General features: G+C 36.3%; 1 protein-coding gene across 2 annotated transcripts in view; it reads right to left on the bottom strand.

Moving 5' to 3' along the window:
* Positions 1-22,560, bottom strand: part of LOC112050340 (E3 ubiquitin-protein ligase RNF19B) — an 88,372-nt gene that overhangs the window by 40,628 nt on the left and 25,184 nt on the right. The window contains exon 1 of one of the 2 annotated variants that reach the window (XM_052883936.1): positions 9,821-9,911. The exons of the other annotated variant lie outside the window; for it this stretch is intronic. Within the exon in view, the coding sequence (XP_052739896.1) occupies positions 9,821-9,896 (76 nt within the window). The 5' untranslated portion in view covers positions 9,897-9,911. Of the gene's footprint in view, positions 1-9,820; positions 9,912-22,560 lie in introns of those variants that run through there. 2 annotated transcript variants of the gene reach the window in all.

The following is a 22,560-nucleotide window of genomic DNA, read 5'->3' as shown; positions in this document are numbered from 1 at the left end:
TCATATTTGCTGTTGTTTTTACATTATTTATTAAAAATATAAACAACAAAAGTAATATCCCATTCTCATAATCGTTCTAAAGAAAACTTTCAAACTTAGACACATTCGAATACGTTTTCGACCAGCTAACCTATTCACTATTTTGGTCTTTATTATCAACGTCTTAAAATTTTCATCAAATCAATTTTAGAAATGTCATCAACCTACTGTAAGATATTCACCAGTGGGCACGCACAACATTTGTTACGAGTATATAGAATGTCAATTTCCTACATTTCAACTAGCATATATCAGAGATGAGTCACAGATAAGTCAAAGTGAATCAGCCTGCAGGACTAATCCGCGAAAATGCATACGAGATGGAATTTCTACTATTGCATCATGTCGACAACCGTTGGCAAAATAAATCAACAGTTGCTGGTAATGTGCAAGTTCATGCATTGGGTAACGGGGTCAAAATATTGTCTGTATCAGCATACAACACATACCAAGTGTATTTATATAATTAAAACCATGTTTAGCATTTTGTCAATTAAGTAAGCATATTGGAAAAAAAAATTGTTATAGAGAGAAAACTGAATTACAGATTATTTCGACATAGGTACCTACTCGATTACGTTTCAGCGTCCCGTTTCAATATTTTTTGATTGACAAACTTTGTATAATTTTATTTTTGGGAAAATAACTATACTTTCTTACTAAATTTAATTATAATAAAATAAACAATAATACAAAAACTATGTGTTTACGAAATGAGCCGTCAAAATTATTTAGCTACATAATATATTAATATTATGCAATACCTAAATGCAAGCAAACGCACAATTAACTTTGAGGAAACCCACAATAAGTAATCAGGGGCAAATTTAATTTATGCCTATTATAGTAAAAATTCTAATTAAACTTATCCTCATGTAATTATAACAATAAACCATACTATACTAAAATAAAAGAAGGTCCGGTATTTACTAATAACATCGTTATATTATATGTATGTATATATGTATTTATTTAGTTATTATTTATATATAGTATTGATATGTACTGTTATAATTTATATATTTATTTTGATTTATTTATTAGTGTTATTTTTAATGTATTTAATATTATTTACTTTTATTATTTATGTATAAAGTATAATATGTTTCCTCACTTTTTTTCTGTTGTACCTATCCATTTCTTTTGTTTAATATCTCTCCCACTGCCAAGGGTCACTGGCAGAGATCTCTTATAGAGATAAGTGTTTCCTTGTCCACTGTTTTTCTTTTTACTTTTGTGTGTTACTAATATTGGTACAAAATAAATTAAAAAAAAAAAAAAAAAAAAAAAACATTATAAATGTAAAATTTCGTATTATGTGTAGGAATTGAGCAAAAAAGGAAGCTACTGGACGGATTTTCATTTTAATTTAGCACGGAGGTAGATATATTGGAACGAAGTTCCTTATCACGCGTTGCGAAAGGGGGCTAGACGGATAAATTAAGTCCAAAAAGTTGTAATTACACTTTTTACCCGACTGGGTAAGAAGGAGGTTATTGCTATAGTAGTAAGCCGTGATCTGAAGACAGGTACGCTCCAGAATCCTCAAAAGGAACCCGACCCCAAAAGGCTACTGACCCCGAAAGATAGACCCTGACTGATAGCAATGATAGCTATAGCGATAGCGATAATAGCTATAGCGAACTTCGTTCCATCCGGGTGTCCCCTGACACCTCTCAAGTTTTTATATAGGTTTCTTTTAATCCCGAATAACTAAAGGAGTCACAATGTCTGAACTGACCTGGATGAAATATAACGCAGAGACTGGTAGTTTGAAACAACATATAGGTTACGTACTTTTATTTACGCTATTCCCACAGTAACGGGATCTACGCGGGTGAAACCGCCGGGCACAGTTATATTTGTTCTGGAGACGAGACATAAAAATAGCAGTGACATTAGATTTCAATGTAATAACTGAATTTTATCGAAGGAAATTTGTTACTTAAAATGGCAAAATTAGATATCGTAGCGGCGAATCGAATCAAAGCCACGAAAGAAGCCTGTAGAAATACTCTTCAGCAGAGGACATGAGGAGTGTCTCTTACTTAATATAAGTGGTGAAAAGTAAAAGAGAGTGGTTAATAAGTTTACCGACATAACTAAAATACGGTTTTTAAACTGTTTGAAAGCTGAATTTAAAGTGAAATTTTAAGTTACGTATGAAGGCGAGTCGTGATTGCTCAGTGGATATGACCTCTGCCTTGGATCCCAAAGGCGAATCCGATCCAAGACCCAAAGTAGGTCAGAATCCGATCCATGGCATGCCGGGGCCAATTAAACACACTGTGCACGCCACTGATTAAAAGTCATCATATCAGCCGATGGATGTCCACTGCAGGACATAGGCCTTTTGTAGGCCAAACATCACGTTACTGAGTCACCTGCATCTAGCGAATCCCTGCGACTCGCTTAATGTCGTCAGTCCACCTGGTGGGGGGTCGACCAACACCGCGCTTACTAGTGCGGGGTCGCCATTCCAGCACTTTGGGATCCCAACGTCAATCGGCTCTTCGAACTATGTGCCCCGCCCATTGCCACTTCAGCTATGCAACTCGTTGAGCTATGTCGGTGACTTTGGTTCTTCTGCGGATCTCCTCATTTCTGATTCGATCACGCAGAGATACTGTACACTGACTAAAAGTATCAGTACTAAATCTATCCCTATACAAAACATCAAGATCTACTCGGCTGTAGCCGCAATAACACAACAAACAAAGAAAATCACATTCCCATTTATAATAATAGAGGATAATAGACGACAAAGGAGGAAACGCGTTGCAAATGGGAATAGCCCGGCGGCACGCTGCGGTTTGATTGCTGTTAGATGTACCGTTGGAGATTGGACTCGTGAGCTACAGGCAACGGAGCGGAATTCCCTTGTTGTGTAAAAGAAACTACAATCCGATTACCTAAAGGCCAACGATATCTTGAATTTAAACTATAGATGTTACTAGCGCGTCAAAATTGAGACGCACAAAAGTGGCTAATTGTCTTAATTTCATTTAGTTGCATTGTAAACAACGAAAGTTATTTAAACAAATAATACATATTAAATATTGTATACAATGTCAAGTTGTGTATTCAAGAAGTGTAAAAAGAATATATAAATAAATGTATAATGTAAGTAAACACCAAATTGTGCAAGTGTGCGGTCAGTGGAGTAGCTGCATTCGGATCACTTTTTGCGGTGATTTTGAAAGAAAATTATAATTACAGTTATATAATGATTTATTTATTTTGCTATCATCCGCGAAAAGCCGACGAACCCATGCGACGTCACCCAGGTCCGACAAAATACTCTTTACGCACTTTTCACCCCCGAAACCGGAGCATCCTCAGGAGATGTTGACTCTACAACGTGCAAATTGCACGTTGTATTGTGTATGTACAGTATTTTGTCGGACCTGGGTGACGTTGTCGCATGGGTTCGTCGGCTTCTCGCGGATGATAGTAAAATAAATAAATCATTATATAATTATAATGAAATTCCGCAAAGTAACGCCTGCTTCTATTCAATAATTACAGTTAGTTTTGCAAGGAAATGACATCGCGGTGTTTAACAACATATTAGTCATTCATTCGTGAGAGTTAGGTTTAAATCTGTGAGATTAACGGGCGTGATTATGCAGTTTTCAAAACTGCGGTTCGTTGACCCATATACGCCTTTCGGAAAGTCCGTTGACGTATAGATGATGTACCTGGTGAGCTATGTAACTATAAGGAAAACAATAAAACAGTATGCATAACGATCGTATTGATTCTAAGCATTTCAGCACCTCGTCTCAAGACAACAATACTACAATTTATACGTATAATGCTTACCCTAGTTAAAAACCACTGCGTATAACAGTACTCGGGCCAATAACCAATTATCAGTCATCAATGATTATTATTAACAACCCATATTCGGCTCACTGCTGAGCTGGAGTCTCCTTTCAATATGAGAGGGATTAGGCCAAATAGTCCACCACGCTACGGTGGCCCAATGCGGATTAGCAGACTTCACACACTACTTAAGGAAATTCTCAGGTATGCAGGTTTCTTCACGATGTCTTTCCTTCACCGTTTGAAACACGTAATATTTAATTTCTTAAAGCGCACATAACTAAAAAGTTGGGAGGTGCATGCCCTGGACCGGATTCGAAGCTACAACCTCAGAGGCAGACACCACTGGGCTATCACAGCTGACCATGAATGACCAATTATAGATTTACTTTATTTACAAGGTTTTTTTTAAATTCCAATCACATAGTCGTAAAGACTCCACACAACACACACAAAGGGGTATGAATTTTCATCCTCCTCCTAACAAGTTAGCCCGCTTCCATCTTAGATTGCATCATCGTTTACCATCAGGTGAGATTGTAGTCAAGGGCTAACAAAAAAAACACCACCAAGCGAGCTAAGGCGTGTAATGTATTGTATGCGGATTCGGCAAGTTTGAACTTGCCCTAAAGACGAGCGAACGCACTGACGTAAGTCGTATGTTTCGATGTGAGTCGTTGCGCATACGCGATACGCTATGTCATTAGTCAGGGACGTACGCTAATTGATAACTAAACAATTCCCGTCTGATTCCCCGCAATATGGCGGTGTTAAGTGTCAACTGGCAATGACGGCGACGCATAATAATCGATAATGTGTTATTGGCTCGTTAATGGGCATCCATTAGCGGTGGAGCACTACACGCAGCGATATACGAGTACGGCACTCCTCCATAGCCTGTACAGTATGGAATCTACATTATAGATGATATATGCTCAGCTATACACGTAGATGATATAATATGACAGCTCTTGTATTTGGTCGCTAGGTATAGCCTCATAACTAACTAATATAGGTTCAAACTCACGAATCATTCAATGGGCGCTGAAGAGAGCTATGTATCGATCAAGCAAGTACGTGATCGAATCAGAAATGAGAAGATCCGCAAAAGAACCAAAGTCACCGATAGCTGCTGCTGTCAACACAATGCTGAAATACATTGAAGAGCCTATAGACGTTCGGATTCCAAGATGTGTGTATATCGACCATACACTGGAATGCTCTGTTTTGGTCTTTCCCACCAAGTTAATTTCAAGGAGCCTCTACTAGAAGTAACCGTCATTTTCATATATTACCAGACGCCCCATCAGCTGATGATGATGATGATGATGATGTGCTTTATATCAAGAAGAGTGAGCAACAGATAATGTGCTAAAGAAGTAAATTACACTAACAAGTTATTAAGTACGCGGTAGATTCTCCACCTAAATTCAAAGACAGAATTTACTCGTATACCATTACACAAGGAAGACTTAGTTTCTTTGAACATCTGCAAACACGAGTCCAAAGACGGAAATTGTTACGAGGGAATGAATAGGATACTAATTACGATGAATAATATCTGAGCATTGTCGAGTCAACTTCCCTCTATTGAAGATGTTACGGAATCGGAGTAGGTACGTTATACTCGTAATGGAATCACCGTGGTGTTTTGGTGCACCGATTTGAAGGTTTTAGCGGAAAATAACAATCAGCAGGTAGGTATTAGTCAGTCTATACTAATATTATACAGAGGTAAAGTTTGTGGTGTTGTAGGGGGTGATATCTGGATCTAGTGAACCGATTTTTTAAATTCTTGTACCACTAGAAAGTAACGTTAATTATGAGTGTCATAGGTTAAATTGTCGGGTGAAACCTAGGTGCATTGTTCCTATCAAACGCTTGCTTCTATTCTATATATTCTATACATATAGACAACTACTAAAGGAAGTAGTAAATAAGCGCGAAAACAAACCAAGAAATTTACCATCAAATACACGAACGATGTACTCAAAGATATAATGATAGATGATTATGATAAAAGACAGTTTAATAAAACCTTTGTGGAATCACATCTGTATAAACAACAAAATTTGTACAATAGACCAAAGTTCGATATAGTTAACCGTACTGTTTAAAGATTTAAATATAGAGTGGAGCGTTCGACCGTCTACGATCCAATAATGTAGACAGGGCATGCATTTGTCGACATAAATCTATTATGGACATCGACTGACGTTTCAAGGAAATCTTTACATGCCGGGGACATGAAATGGAAGATATTATTGGCGCACTTGGCTTCCTATTTACGGTTACACAACCGAGTTAAAGAAGTATATATATAGAATACATACATAATCAAACGATGAGTGTCCATATACTTGAGTTTGTTAGAATATTTTACATATTTGATTCAATTGTTGCTCGTAACGGAACTTCGTGGATAGGTAGCAAAAAATAAATAAGCAAAAAACGTTGTTACAGTTTTATATTAATTAACGAGGAAGTTTATTTAAATCATATAAACTATACATATAAACTATCTGTAAATTCTACAGTCTGGAGTAGAGCTATATAAAATATAGAGTTATTTTCTTCTAAAAATACTCAGTAGCACCTTGAAGCCTGGAGTTTTAAAGGACATTGTGTTAAAATCTCGTGTCTTGGACAGCAGCAGACAGCAGTCCTAGTAATTGTCATTAACATCTACTAGCAATTGCTACATACCTACTTAAAAGAGTCAAACATCGGCCTAAGCCGTGGCCTCAGACCAATTATAGAAGGACCTGTATCGCACTCATAGTCCAGAACAAAATTGTCTGTCATTTTCTGAGCAAAACGAGCTTAGAATTGGTATATATCTTATACTAAACTAGAAGTTTTTGCCCGTTTTTTACACCATTCAATTACACAGAAAGGTATTTTTACGGAGCTCTTTAACCGACGAACATGATTACAACTATTTAACATCGATTCTGTAGAGACAGCTTTTATAATCGCATTAGATCGTTGATCATATACTTTGGCAGAAAAGTAACGTCTAGCGAGGCAGGTCCTATACAATAATTGGTATGAGGTCGTGGCAGATGTAAATTGTCCATATTCCTATATTACTACAGGAGAAGGAAGAACTCTGTGCTTCTGTTGTGGGGTCATTAAAATATGGCTGAAGATGATGAATGATTTACAGAATATGGACAGATTGCAACCGATACGCTATTACAAGACTCTCTATAAAACTTGATACTGTTATTGGATCCCCGTCAAACTGTGAAAAGATAGTTACAGTTATATAACTGAGTTGTATAACGTGATGTTACGAACTTACGAGTAAGTAATAGGTATACCCTACATCTACAGGGTGGCAACGATCTATACCTACCATGATAATTCCTATGAAACCTAACATTGACATTAGCTTGTATAAGAGTAAACAGTTGAAGATTAAAACAATGATTTTAAAACCTGATTCTGAGTACTGAGATTTCGATTTATATTTTGAGAAGAAAGCAAAGCTAAATATTACATAGCCTGAGTTCAAACCCAGGACCAGGAAACCAATGGACCAATGATGTAAAGAAGTACCTCCACTTCTCTGAATGTTTGTTTCTATTTCACACGAATATTAAGTTAAGGACGAATTTTGATATGGGAAATGCCCACCGGCTAATACAACGACGGCCACGGGAACCCCACATAAAAATACATGGAGTTGATAATATTATGATGTATAATAAGGTTCTGATTAAATAATTGGCTTAACAAAAATTTGTTTCTTGAAGAAAAAACCTTTTTTATCACTCTTCTTGCGCAAAATGTTCACATGTATTCTGTGCTACACACCGGTACCAAAGCGGAGAAATAACATTTGAGGCTATATTTTTTTTTTCTTTTAGCTTCAAGCTTAACAAACTAGAAAACGTACAAACAAACCAATCATAAGCTTTAAAATACATATATCGCTGTATGGTCAACGATCTCAGCATGTCCGTTGGGGACAAATTAAAAATGAAAATGTTTCAAAATGTTGTATATATTTTTTGATAAAGTAACGATTTCATTATTAAACTAGAATTATCAAGAATTTTTTAGATATAAGTAAATACAGGCGGTTAGCATTTCCATTTGGCACACGATTATAATCATACTAGCTGACGCCGCGCGGTTTTACCCGCGTGGAAAACGGAGATAATATATCTAACACTGAAAGAATGTTTCAAATCGGACCAGTAGTTCCTGAGATTAGCGTGTTCAATCAAACAAACAAACTCTTCAGCTTTATTTATTAGTACAGATATAGATAAACTAAACGTGTACAGACAATAGCTCTATCTTTACCGTACAAGTTTCGCAAGTTAAACAAAAGCTTGTAACAATGCAGAAGAAAGAATTTTATACCACACGAAATATAGCCAAGAGAAAATCAAAAGCAAATAGTTGCTAAAATAGTTCCTTGTTGTCTAAAAAGCATACCGTCCTACGCCTTTGTGTCTAGATCTCTAAGAATAGGCTAAGAGTGTTCGCAATGGAGACCGGATTGGGAGCGGAATGGGAGCGACGCGGTGTCATGACGACCGGCGCACTGTCACAGATCCATTCAGCTAATAACCTCTGCGGTCTGCGCCTACGCACACTCGACAGAGCATTTTCCTATTATTTTATGCAGATGGATAGATTTTAGTTTTAATATAGTTCCTTGTTGTCTATAAAGCATAGCGTCCTACGCCTTTGTGTCTAGATCTCTAAGAATAGGCTAAGAGTGTTCGCAATGGAGACCGGATTGGGAGCGGAATGGGAGCGACGCGGTGTCATGACGACCGGCGCACTGTCACAGATCCATTCAGCTAATAACCTCTGCGGTCTGCGCCTACGTACAGACGACGGACCGTTTTCCTATTATTTTATGCAGATGGATGCATTTTAGTTTTAATATAGTTCCTTGAAAGCTATAAAGCATACCGTCCGACGCCTTTGTGTATAGAACTCTAAGAATAGTCTAAGTGTGTGTGCACCGGGGACCGGATCGGGAGCGGAATGGGAGCGACGTGGTCAGACAGACAGATCCATTCAGCTAATAACCTGCGCCTACGCATAGACGACGGAACGTTTTCTTATTAGTTTATGCAAATATATGCATTTTAGTTAATCTATACTAATATCATAACGAGGAAATATTTGTTTGTTTGTTTGCAGTAAATAGGCTATGACACTACTGGCCCGATTTGAAAAATTCTTTCACCCTTGAAATACTACATTCTCCCTGATGAACATAGGCTATATAATATCCTTGTATTCCCACGGGAACGGGAATTATGCGGGTGAAACCGCGGATAGTCGGCTAGTTATTAATAATTTAATAGAGGATAGCTAAACCACAGAATACATATAGGAGTATGTATACAACTAGCTAAAAGTAGAGTTCTTGAGTCCGTTTCTCGCTCAGCGAACAAGGGAATATTGATTATAAAAAATAATAAAATATTTAAAAATATTTTAATGTTTTTGCAACAACGAAACGATATTGCGATCCCATAATTAATTTTCCTTCCGTATATTTAATTTGGTAGTTACGGAACGGAACCCTAAAAATAAAAACCTGAAATCACACCCCACCGAATGTTGTGTTCGAAAATAATTAATATCTAAGTGCTAAAATCGAATTCGTAAAAAACGAACCAGTACAAATATCAGTAAAAGGAAAAAGAAAGTTACAGTCTGAACAAACATATGAAACGAATACCTACGAAAACGAATCTATAAATGATGAAAAACATCACATTTACTTCAAGCTAGCTAACAATTTATAGCAGACAGTGGTGAACACAGATCGTGCGACCAAGGTAAGCAGAGGCAGATAATAGAAGGATGAAACCCAGCACTTATACATATCACTGACGTTATACAGTACTCATTAACATTAATACATGGTGCTGATAACACAACAACTCTTGAAAAACAACAAAAAGTGACTCACATTGTAAACTTTTCAACTTTATACACACGAGGCCGATAAGTCCTTTGAGGCAATCGATGTACAGAATATCATTCATGTTTGAACACTTTCTACAAACACACAAGTGAAAACACCGAAAGTCACACATACAGTAAACACACACCTGATGCTCCTCATAGTTTTATATCAGTACAGAGTAGCAACGACCTTCGTACCGTGCTCTTATCGTGCTTGTTTTTGTTATTAATCACAATTCGCTAGTAATTGTTCGATGACATCAGGCTAGATGGATTTGGTTAAATATACCGGTAATTAGTTGCAATTTTCTATTGGAGTAACGCCTTCATCGACAATGGCGTGAAAGTGATTACCCGTAATTGGCTAGGTGTTGAACAGAATTTATTGATTCATTTAGAACCTTGTTTTGATCTTTCAAAGAATACAACGAGAAACTTAAGTTAACTTACTAATAGCTAGAAAATCATAATCACGTGAAATTAAGGCTAGAATACTGGCTGCATTCAGGTTGAACACCCAGGATGATCATCATCGTCATTCACACATTCGGTTGTCACTGTTGAGCTCGAGTCTCCACTCAGAATAAGAGGGTTTAGGCCTTCACCACGCTGAGAATTAAGAAAAATTCTCAGGTATGCAGGCTTCCTCAAGATGTTTTTCTTTCACCGTCTGAGACACGTGATATTGCTTTCTTAAAACGCTCATACCTAACTGAAAAGTTATAGGTGCATGCCCCGAACCGAATTCGAACCTACGAGTACGTCCGAATCGAAACACGTATTAGGAAAAATTTTACGATCTCCAAGAAATTAATTTGGCTTTGGATATAGTGGTAACTGATAAGATAACAGACCAAGCGATTTTTTTGTGAATGTACATTGTACATAGAAAACGCTAAAACTCGCGGTGTGTGTAATATTACTAAAGGAGAGTCGTTGACAAGAAAAATAGACTTCAAAAGCAGGCAAACTACGCTTATTAAGAAAAATAATAATTAACAAACAAACATTTTCATCCGTTTTTATAACATTCATACTACATACTAATTAATTATGCTAAAATGATGAAGTTGTTAATAATCTTGTATTTTTTTAAGTTATATGAATATTATGTGTACCTAATATCCTAATCTAATCTATGTTTTGAATTTTTAAAAGATATGCGTATTTTTGAATTTCACCTAATACATTTGTATTAACAGATTATAATGTAATCCTTGGATTAGAAATAATATGTAAGGGCGTTGGAGACAGCAATGATCGCATCACCCCACACAATCTATTCAGATAACGAAGATCCGTTAGGGAACCTAGCTAATAGTTTTTCTACTTTCGACAGACGAATTGGTTTTTTTCATTGTGTAGATAAAAGGCCAGTACTTGGCAGCCATCAAGTCTTAAGGTAAGCAATGACGCAGCCTATGGTGGAACGCGTTTACATAGGTGCCTTTATGATACCCATGTTGTATGTGGGGAAATGGAAGCTGGAATGGCATTTCATAACATTTATTTTTATAAAATAAATAAAATAATAAATAAATAACTTAGCAGTGCGAATCAGGAAAGTAATAAAAATTGTCTTTAAAGTCTGTAGTTTTTTTCTAGTAGAGCTAGTAGTAGAGCTGAAAGCGAAAAATGTATATTTATTCTTTCTATCATCTAATCTACCAAATCTATTCGATTCCAACGACGCTTTAATAACTGCAAATTTATCATCCCGGTCTACTATTAGTGCGATCAATTCAGCCTAAGGAAAATCGTTTTCCGGGAATAGAAGAACTATAACTGATACTGAACGAGTTGCCGACTTAAAATGTCGCTGGCGTTCGCTAGTCATACTAATATTACCTATAATCTCTGGATTAACACATACACACGCTACTTTTCATCCCGGAAAATTTAAAGTATAATTAATTTAAAGTACATACTCATTCAAAATACTTTATCAGATTCTAACAAAATCAAAATGCCTACGAGTACCTACCTATGTATTTTGAAAATTCTAAGGTAAGTAGAAATTTAGCACTATAGCACATACCTTACCATACCTATCTCAAAACGAGAGAAAGACAAAATATGTCGACCATAAGCCGACTGAATCGAAAACATCGCTCTCTCATTTGTTGCATTGGGATGAAAGAGAGAGCGATATTTCAACTCTGACGCGATTGGTTGACAATATGTATTTTTCTCGTAAAAGAGATACTTTGTTGACGCATGCTAGATAACGTAACCTAGATACAAAGCCAGATTTCGAAAAGTAGAATAACATAAATGAAAAATAATATTATAATAAACCCAATTGTAGATGTATATATATATCTAGGATTTATGATCCAGTTAGGTAGGTCATTTTCCCACATATTTTCGTCCGAAATTCCTCAGTGCCTGAAGACCTATGCTATGCTGCCTATGGGCCTCATAAAAAGGGTCACACGTCCATCGGCTGATGAAGATGATGAATAAACCGGACCTATATGTATACAGGATCCGGAAAACTTAATGAAGAATATTATAGAACATAACAATTAATGGAGAATGCATTAAAGATGCAAATTGTCCGCCTGTCGGCACTTCCAAGGGCCAAGGTCGAGTCGAGTATTGATCAAGACATACCTACCTAGTTCAAGAATAGTCAGATTCGAGGTAAACTCAATAAATATGATATAGAAGATACGTTAATTAATTTTGGGTACTTTATGCGAATAAAAAATCGAAAGTACTTATAATCCAATTTCATAAACGTAATGGAAAGGAATGAGCGAGTTGAAGTAAAAATATCAGATCATATCAGATATAATATTTAAATTCGATAGACAAACTTCTTTAGAACGCCAGCAGATCTTTCTTTCTTTCTTTCTTCTTTCTTTACATACCAGGGGCGTAGCTATCGCCGTATCAGCCATATCAATGATACGAAGCCCCCGGTCTACAGAGGCCCCTTACGTGGGGAAACCAAAAATTTGTAAAATAAAACCCACAATGTCATATTATCCGGTGATCTTATTTGACGCTTATCTATTGCCCCATCCACGAATACAACAAGTGCTTTACGTTACGTCCCCCCCCCCCCCCCCCAATTAATTTTGATACAAGGACCCCTCCAAGGCACTGCCACTGTTACATACATATAGTCACATCCATGCAAACAAAGCGGATATGCTTCGTACATCCATTATACGACCTTTGTCAATAGGTACGCTTATTGTAGAAATAAATATCTCTTACATATAGTAGGTGTTTACTTCAATACCTGGTGTTACGATTGTTAACACAACAATAAACAATGAGGCAGTACACAGCGCACAGTCCATTTATATTCCGTACGAACAGTTTCCTTGTGATGGTCACAATCCATCTCGATCTTCACAATATAAACAAAGCCGCGTATTCGGACGTGAATGAGAATTAATTCCACGTCGTGGAGTAATTTTAGAGCCGTTCACAATGTACGAGAAATCTTTTTCAGGGTCCGTCAAGACTTTTCAATCGTATCTCAGAAACGCATGGAGGTACCGTGTTGAAATTAAAGCCACCTCAGGTCTGAGGTACCTTGAGGCTGTGTCTTCTAAGTTACCTGACATAACATCAGTTATCTGACAAAACATAACATCACATCAGATGGTACGTTGAATACCTATCTTTACATCAGATGTAAATATAATTGTATTGTATTCTAAATGTATTGAAATTTTTAGATATGATTTTCTTGTTTATTTTTATTTGATTTTACGTGACTTATTTTTTTATTTTAATAGCTCTTAGTTTATTGTAGTCCGACATTTTTAGATATTAATTTGCATTGTATAATTTGTCATTGATTCATTGCTGACAACTGTAGTTTTGACATACGTAATTTCAATTAGTGAATGCTGTGATAACCCATAATTAGCTGTGCAATAACTTAGTATATTATTATTGTAAATTATTGACATGTGACATTGTATCAGCTGTTGATTGTCCTTATTAAATAAATAACTAAATAAATGTTATGTTGAATACATAACATCACGTCAGAAGTATGTTGAAAACATAACATCGCATCAGTTGGTATTGTAATACATAGCATGACATCAGATGTTATGTTGAATACATAACATCACATCAGAAGTATGTTGAATACATAACATCACATCAGATGATATGTCGAATACATAACATCTGGATGTCCGGCGGCGGCACGCGGTCCGTCTGAATCTCAGTATCACAAAGGTAACCTGAACGAGCCGAGCCAAAACTGACTGTACTCTAACTACACGTGCCCGTTGATAAATGTGCTCCATTCAATCTCGTCGACGTGCCCGTGCTATTTATAAAGTTAGTTAAACGTCCACGGGTACGATACGGAAAAACCAAGTTCATAGTGAATCATCAAATGCCACGAACTAGATATGCTTTATATTGGGTATTTTTTATTGTTTGTATTATATGTATACTAAAGATATGGCAGTATATTTAATCACACCTGACCAGTGACCTCCTGGCATCATGGTCAAAAATATTACGATTATGGTGCGGTTTTGAAAATAAATATAGATAGAATAATTTTATAATAGGTGTAAATTAAAAAAAAGATTTTAGAAAAGTAGCCGTGATAGCCCAGTAGATACCTCTGCCTCCAAGTCCGGAGGGTGTGGGTTTGAATCCGGTCCGGGGCATGCACCTCCAACTTTTCAGTTGTGTGCATTTTAAGAAATTAAATATCACGCGTCTCTAACGGTGAAGGAAAAACAACGTGAGGAAACCTGCATACCAAAGAATTTTCGTAATTCTATGCGTATGTGAAGTCTGCCAATCCGCATTGGGCAAGCGTGGTGGCCTAGCCCCTCTCATTCTGAGAGGAGACTCGTGCTCAGCAGTGAACCGCTTATGGGTTGATCAAATCAAATCAAAAAAAAAATGGAGCTGCTGGATGAATGCGGCTAAGGACCCTGGTGTTTGGAAGCGGCCTATGTCCAACAGTTATCGTCCATCGATTGATAATGGTGATCATGACGGTGTAATTGAAAAAACTTGTAAAAAAAACAACACAGAGACTGCTGACAGAAGTATAAACTAATCTTCAAAATAAGTTTTCAGTTCAAAAATATCAACTCTATAAACCGAGGAAATTATCAGTATTTTTAAAGTACAATTAAGAATCCGAAGTTATAAAAATCCGGAAACGATAAGTTACGCAAACATTTACTTGCCGCACAAGTGTATATATGTTTTTCTAATCTTTTATCAATTTTATCAACGGAAAGGCGATCTGATTTTACCGAGCTGTCGTTACTTACGTTATTTTTATCAGTATTAAATGATTGCAACAACATGTTGTTGTTTAGGGACGCATTGCATCCTATCCGAATCCGTTGAAATAAGTACTGAAGTAGACTGTAGACAAGATTATTCATTTTTTTTTTTAAAAGAATATTTGCCATATTTTTAAATATGACCAATATTCCCATTCTCCTCCAACTAGTCGGGAAAGACTGTGCTAGGAGTGGGTACGACAATAGACCAACGAGGCGGGGATCGAACCCCCACCCCTCGGTGGTGAGTCCGACCGCTCTTACCGTTGAGCTATTGAGGCTCTAATTCATTATTGTATGGTGTTGCTTAGTTTTCATATTCGTGTAAGGTAATGCCCGATAATGACGACGCTGGCCATGCGGCTCAGTCATCGAGGGCGGCCTGTGTTATTTGAAGTGGCGTGCACAAGGATTTTAACTAGGGTATGCACTTTAGAGAAGAAAAATGTACGAGTAAAACATTTTCGTCAATAGACAGTGATTTTCTTTTACTAGCCATGTTTACTAAGAATATAACATATTAAGTCCATTGTTTTGGCAACTTAAAAGGTAGGTAAGGTTTGTTGGAACTGTAGGGACTTTACTGTAGCATTACAGTAAAGTCCCTACAGTTCCAACAAACATTTTCTTTATAGTAAGTTGGTATCGAGAGTACTTTCTCGATAAAGGCGTAATTGGTAAGAAGTACCTTGGCTTTTAGCAAACAGTGAGGACCTTCCCTACGACGATAACACTGGTACATAAAAGTACTTAGTTATAATTTTTAATATTTGATCCCAGAGCGACTTGCTAAATGTACTAGGTAGAAACACCACATGTATTAGGCTCAGAATACAGAAAAACAGCAGAAGCCACGTTTAGATGTCATTATATAGCGCGCCGTGTGTCCAAAAATTGTAGCAACATCCCGCACTCTTCGCACTTCCCACCCGCGTATTGTTGCTAGTACATGAGGATTTTTCCCTATTTTGTGGTAAAAGTTTATAATGTTAGAAGGAAAACAATAAGTGTAATAGTTCATCACATTAAATGTTAACTTATATGGTAAATTGACGGCCTCCGTAGCGCAGTGGTATGCGCGGTGGATTTAATGAGGGAGGTCCTGGGTTCGATCCCCGGCTGGGCCGATTGAGGTTTACTTAATTGGTCCAGGTATTCACATAGCGGCCGAAGCCTCCCACCAGGTTAGCTGGTGGGAGGCTTCGGCCGTGGCTAGTTACCACCCTACCGACAAAGACGTACCGCCAAAAAAATCAAGAAAAGGACAAATAAATAATAGATATAATATGACGGTTATTATAATACTTGTCAACTAACAAACTAAAGAAATACATATTTACAATAACAATTTTATATATCTATACTAATCTATACTAATATTATAAAGAGGTAAAGTTTGTAAGTTTGTCACATTTTTTAAATGGGGTAATCTTCGGAACTACTGGTCCGATTTCAAAAATTCTTTCACCAGTAGAATGCTACATTATCGGGGAGTGCTATAGGCTATATTTTATATTGGTATCATATATATTAGCCGAGTTATCACAGTTTTTGTCATACAGGTCGGACTGAAAATCCTCTTAAACAGACTTATTCGCATGCGCTGCCTTAACTATTGTGTAAAATTGAAATTAATGTATGGAGACTTTATGTATCTTTAAAAGTTCTACAAAAAAGTCCGCGACACCATATATCTACCTTCTATATATTAGCAGATATAGTACATTTTGTGTTTTAAAGACTATTAATTTTATGTACTTAGGTTTACGTCATTATTTATACAACTAAACGTTAATCCTTATTAAAATTAATTATTTAATAATCACAAGGATATTATGGAGATAAGATTTGCCCTTTACAGTATGTTAATTACTTAAATAGTTTCGGAGATAATACAAAATTTCTAAAAGACGCAGAAATTCCGCTATATGACGCCCGGCGCTTTCATTTACGTAGTTCCCGTTCCCGTGTGAATATGGCGATCAAACATAGCCTATGACACTCGCAAATAACGTAGCTTTCTATTGGTAAAACAATTTTCCAAATCGGTCCAGTAGATCCAGAGATTACCTCCTACAACCACACGAACTATACCTCTTTATATTATTAGCATAGAAGTCTCTATTTCTCTTGGTCATACCACCACTCTCGAAGGACTGGAACGATTTTGCTAAGGGTAGGAGTAAGATAGAGAAGTTACGGGGTAGTGTAGGGGTAGGGTAGGTTTAGGGCCGGGTTTAGGGTAGTGTTAGGGTAGTGGTAGGGTAGGGGTAGAGGTAGGGTAGTGGTAGGGTAGAGGTACGAGTAGGATAGGGAAGTGGTAGGGTAGGGGTATGAAAGGGATAGGGGTAGGAAAGGGATAGGGTACGGGGTGGGTAGGGGTAGGATGGGGGTAGAGGTGGGATGGGGTAGGGTGTAGGTAAGGTAGGAGTAGGGTAGGAGTAGGTTTTGGGTAGGGTAGGGGTAGAGTGGGGGTAGGGGTATGGTAGGGTAGGGTAGGGGTAGGGTAGATGTAGGGGTTGGGTAGGGTTGGGGTAGTGGTAGGGTAGAGGTAGGGTAGGGTAGGGGTAGGGTAGATGTAGGGGTTGGGTAGGGTTGGGGTAGTGGTAGGGTAGAGGTAGGGTAGGGTAGGGGTAGTAGTAAAGTTGACATCGAAATTTACGCGGACGAAGTCGCGGGCGTCCGCTAGTTCCATATAATTATATAAAATTATTATTATACATATGTATTTCAATCGCGTGCACAGTTATTATTATCTCGTCTTATTTCTCTAATCTTTATGTCTCTTAAAATTCATGTATAAATAAGGCCATATAATTGGTTTAATATCTTATAAGAATGTGTTTGAAGATAAAAATATTTTATTTAATCACTCCTCTTGCTCAAACAAACAAGCAAACAAGTAGGTACACAAAAAAACAAAAGACCAAAAAACGAAAACAAACAAATGTGCAAACAAACACACAAACAGATAAGAACGAACGAACTTATTATAATATAGTACGCCATTGTTATTTGTAAAATTTTAAAGCTTTAAGATTATTTTGCACTTTCTTTATCTGCGCTGATTACCGCAATTTTATTTCAACTTACTTGCCGGAATCTATGCCTACCTATTTAGTTGATTAATATTTTACTTAAATGATAAATCCTTGAATAGAAATTAAAAGTAGGGAAAATCAAAACCATTACATTGGCAACACTTACAAAATGGAGGCATCGGTTTCTATGACAACTAAATTTACGTAAAATTATTCATTATTTTAACATAACAATATTTATATGTGCTACTTACTCACATGAAATGTGATCCCATACAGTTTCTTTTTATTACCAACGGCATTTTTACACGAAGAAATGGCACAAGACGGCTTAATTAAATTAAATTTGTCACCTGTATAGCACGTCAAACAACACGACAAACACAGAGTGAGTAATCGCTTGGTAGTGTACTAACCCATAAAATGAGTAGTTTAAATGGCTTCACTTCTTTGCGCTATCACCCCTTCTGGTGTTTTTCTGTATTCTGAGGTATTAGGTAGAGACGCCAATACAAACCACAGTATAAATGATATGAGACGAATATCTTAGCAATCCATGGATTCACATAGCGGGTGCCGGGTCCATCGCGTGGCAGAGAGAAAAACTCCGAGCAAAGTCCAAGACTCGTGACCAATGGATGTAGGGTTAAGGAGTTCCTTGACAATTGAAATAACACTCCCCTTCTCCGCATTTCTCGCCCGCTCGCGCCTTTAATAACTATAAAATAGTCGAACCAGTATACTTAGTAAATCGTAGGTACGGAAAATTGCCGTACGAAATTCATCTTATTTTTTAAGTAGAGAGACTAACGAACTTTAAGTAATTAATTTGTATATAATTAAGATGGTATCATTATTTTTAAAATAAAATACATGTACAACAACTGACTGGTTTCTGACGGCTCTTCTACGGTACGGTACGGTAGCAAAGTTAGGTACAACCATACACTACAGCAAAACTTTACGCTTACGGAAAAGTCCATGGTTCCCGCGGGATTAATGAAAAACTGAATTTCACGCGCGGACGTAAGCTAGATTATAAGATTAAATTAATACAGTAAATTATCTTTAAAATATATGGCTTAATAAGAGATATAAGAGGAATATCACTCCATTTTCGATGAAAGCTTAAATGATTGTTTCTTTACATGTTTGTCCTATAAGCCCTACGAAAGGGTATGTCCGAAATTGGGCCCACTTTTCAAAACGAAACGAAAATGGTAAATGTACTACAAATCTTGTATAATTTTACTAGATTACACCATAAGAATCTTAGCCGAAATAATATTCGCCAACAGGGAAAATAAGTTGATAATAATTATTTTCACACAGATTGTAGTGATAGTCAATCAATGAGATGAGATGAGATGCCATTGTCAAATATCATTAATAACATAATTTGATTAATTAGGCAAATATACATTTCTTTGAAAAATGGCCAATTTTAAGCTCTGTAACATACGTATAATTTGGGCCCGAGTTTGTCCTTTGCTCCTTTGCTAATCTTGAGGTCTCTTACCCTTAACTGTATTCTTAACTGTATACGAGATCGTAGTGTGTCAACAACAAATGATTAAAATATAAATGTTAATTAATTTAATTTTATACGGCCTCGGCGCGATCTAGTATTATAATAATGTTAGAGATGATATCACACATTAATTTGTCTATTATGTAACTTAATATAGAAGATAAAATGCAAAAAAATATTCTGTAGAATAACTTTGGGTATTCGAACAATTTACTTGCTAAGTAAAATCAACGCTTTGAGGACTCTTACAGAATAGATAGATGTATATTCTTCATTGCACATAAAATAATACGTGAAACTAAATCTCTTAAACTATAAAAGGGGAAAAGGTTTAAGGACCAAATAAAGGTCATCACGAAATCTCGAATCACGAACATTTGTGAAAAAAAATAACAAAAACTCAGTAAAAAACATTTTTCTTTTTCAATTAAAAAATAACCACTTTCCATTAATAAAGATTAAAGATATAATAATTACACTTTTCTTGAAATAATATTAAAATAACAAAAACCTCATCCAAACTAATCAGTAGTTTATGAGAAAATCACTCTTATCGACTTAGAAAAACACGTAAGGTTTAATATAATATAGTCGTCTGTCTTTTTTATAGTAAAAAAGCTTTGACAATCACCAGAGCATCATTTTTAAGAGATATTATTTGACCTAATGAGCTATTAACCTAATGAGCTAGCGCATAACACAATGTTATACAACTGACATTCATTTTAATTTATATAAGCGATTCGAATGTGGAGTTCCCAACAAATTGATACAAACAACGACGTATTAGGTACACTATAAGTCGTTGGATATAAACGTGTTTTTAATAACTTCATAAATAATAATAGTAAATAGTAAAAAAATTACAAAAACCATATTAAAGGAAATAGGGAAAAAATCCCCTACTACTTACAACAACCCACATTTCTACAAAAATACACGTTGTTCTTTCATAATAATTGGAATTTTCCATCCATTACTAGCGGACGCCCTCGACTTCGTCCGCGTGGAATTTAGTTTTTCACACAGCCCTCGGGAACCATGGATTTTTCTGCGATTAAAAGTAGCCTATGTGCTAATCCAGGCTATATATCTCAATAAAAAATTTTAGCTAATTCGGTTTCGACGCGTGAAAGAGTAACAAACATCCATAGAAACTTTCGCATTTATAATATTAGTAGGATTCTTCGCCACTTTCACCCTTATATTTTATAAAGGGCTGAACCGATTTTGATGAACTATCGCTAAAGACCAGCTTTCATATAAAACAAACACATCCAAACCGGTTCACATGTTTATGTGTTACGGTACCGACAGACACAGAGACACATAACGGTCTTATAATAAACACCCCTCTTTCTGCGTCGTGGGTTAAAATATAACTCTCGTTCAGCAGGATATCGGATATTGCCAAGATAGGTATTGTCGATCTATTCTGTATTACACAGAATAGAGCAATTTGTATCAAGGCAACTCAAGATACGTTACTATAGCCAAGATAATCTAGGTCCCTTTGTATCTTTAAAGTCTAAAGTCTAGACTGATATTAAATACGTCTACTGTTTTTACGATTTAGGTCTGTTGTTCATATAAATGGTTAAACTATACGTATTATTGGGTCATAGTTATTTGAAGTAGTTAGTTAGTATGAAATAAATATGGTCATCACACTAATATTAAGAGGAAAGATTTGTATTTTGGTAAGTAACAAATAAACAAAAAACCACTAGACCTATTAAAAAATTCTTTTAGCATTAGAAAGCTACGTTATTACTGAGTAATATAGGCTGTAAATATTATTTAATATTTTATCCCCGTCTTCCAACGGGAATGGAAACTACGCGGATGAAACCATGAGGTTTTGCTAGTACAATAAACATTTATCATATGCCTATTATAATTCTACAGCTTCACTGTTAAATGTAACGATACCAAAGATCTTGGGTTCAATTCCCGCCTGCTCCAGCAGTGTCAACTATTGTCGTGTCTGCTACCAGCAAAGGGAAAACTCCTTAGCGCGGTTTCTATGGTTACAGCGACAATGTGCAGTCAACTTTATAGTGAACGAAGGGGCTTTGGGGTTAATAACCTAGATAGTTGAAGGTGTGAGACCTAAAGTAATAATGTACTCTATTACACCTAGTCTAGACACATAAATTCCACGCATCAACAGTTTTAGAACGTAAATTAGATCTTGAACGTACCTACTACGAGTGTCATAACTGACATGTACAATTCCTCAGTATCAATCATATAGTAGTCGTATTTAATACTAGCAGACGCCGGCGACTTCGTCCGCGTGGAATTCAGTTTTTCACAAATCCATGGAACCATGGATTTTTCCGGGATGAAAAGTAGCCAATGTGCTAATGCAGAGTAAAATCTATTTCCATTCCATTTCAGCCAAATCGCTTAGGTATCGGCAGCTCAAAGGAGGAACAAACATACACACTTACACACAAACTTTCGCCTTTATAACATTAGGTATTCTACGGAACCATACACTGCGCGTAGCCGGTTTTTTCTTACCGTCAGGTGGGCAATCTGTTTGGTTTGTTAATTACCTGTAACAAAAACAAATACTAATAATTATATTATTCGCTCTTCGGCTATATTTTAATACATTGTAACAGATAAAAAATGTATCCAATAAGACACATTAATTTATCATATTATATTACTAGCGAACGCCCGCGACTTTGTCCGCGTGGAAACCAATATAAACTTTCAACCCCTATTCCACCACTTTAGGGGTTGAACTTTAAAATTTCTTGAATCACATTATATTTCGTATTTTTTTCATGATTTATGAAGAACTTTCCATACAAATTTTCAACCCCAATTTCACTCCCTTCTATTTTTATTTAAGGCTCAAAAA

The sequence above is a fragment of the Bicyclus anynana genome, chromosome 10, assembly GCF_947172395.1.
Source record: "Bicyclus anynana chromosome 10, ilBicAnyn1.1, whole genome shotgun sequence".
NCBI classification, from domain to species: Eukaryota; Metazoa; Arthropoda; class Insecta; order Lepidoptera; family Nymphalidae; genus Bicyclus; species Bicyclus anynana.
The sequence above is the reverse complement of the archived record's forward strand: the minus strand, read 5'-3'. Positions and strand labels throughout refer to the sequence as shown.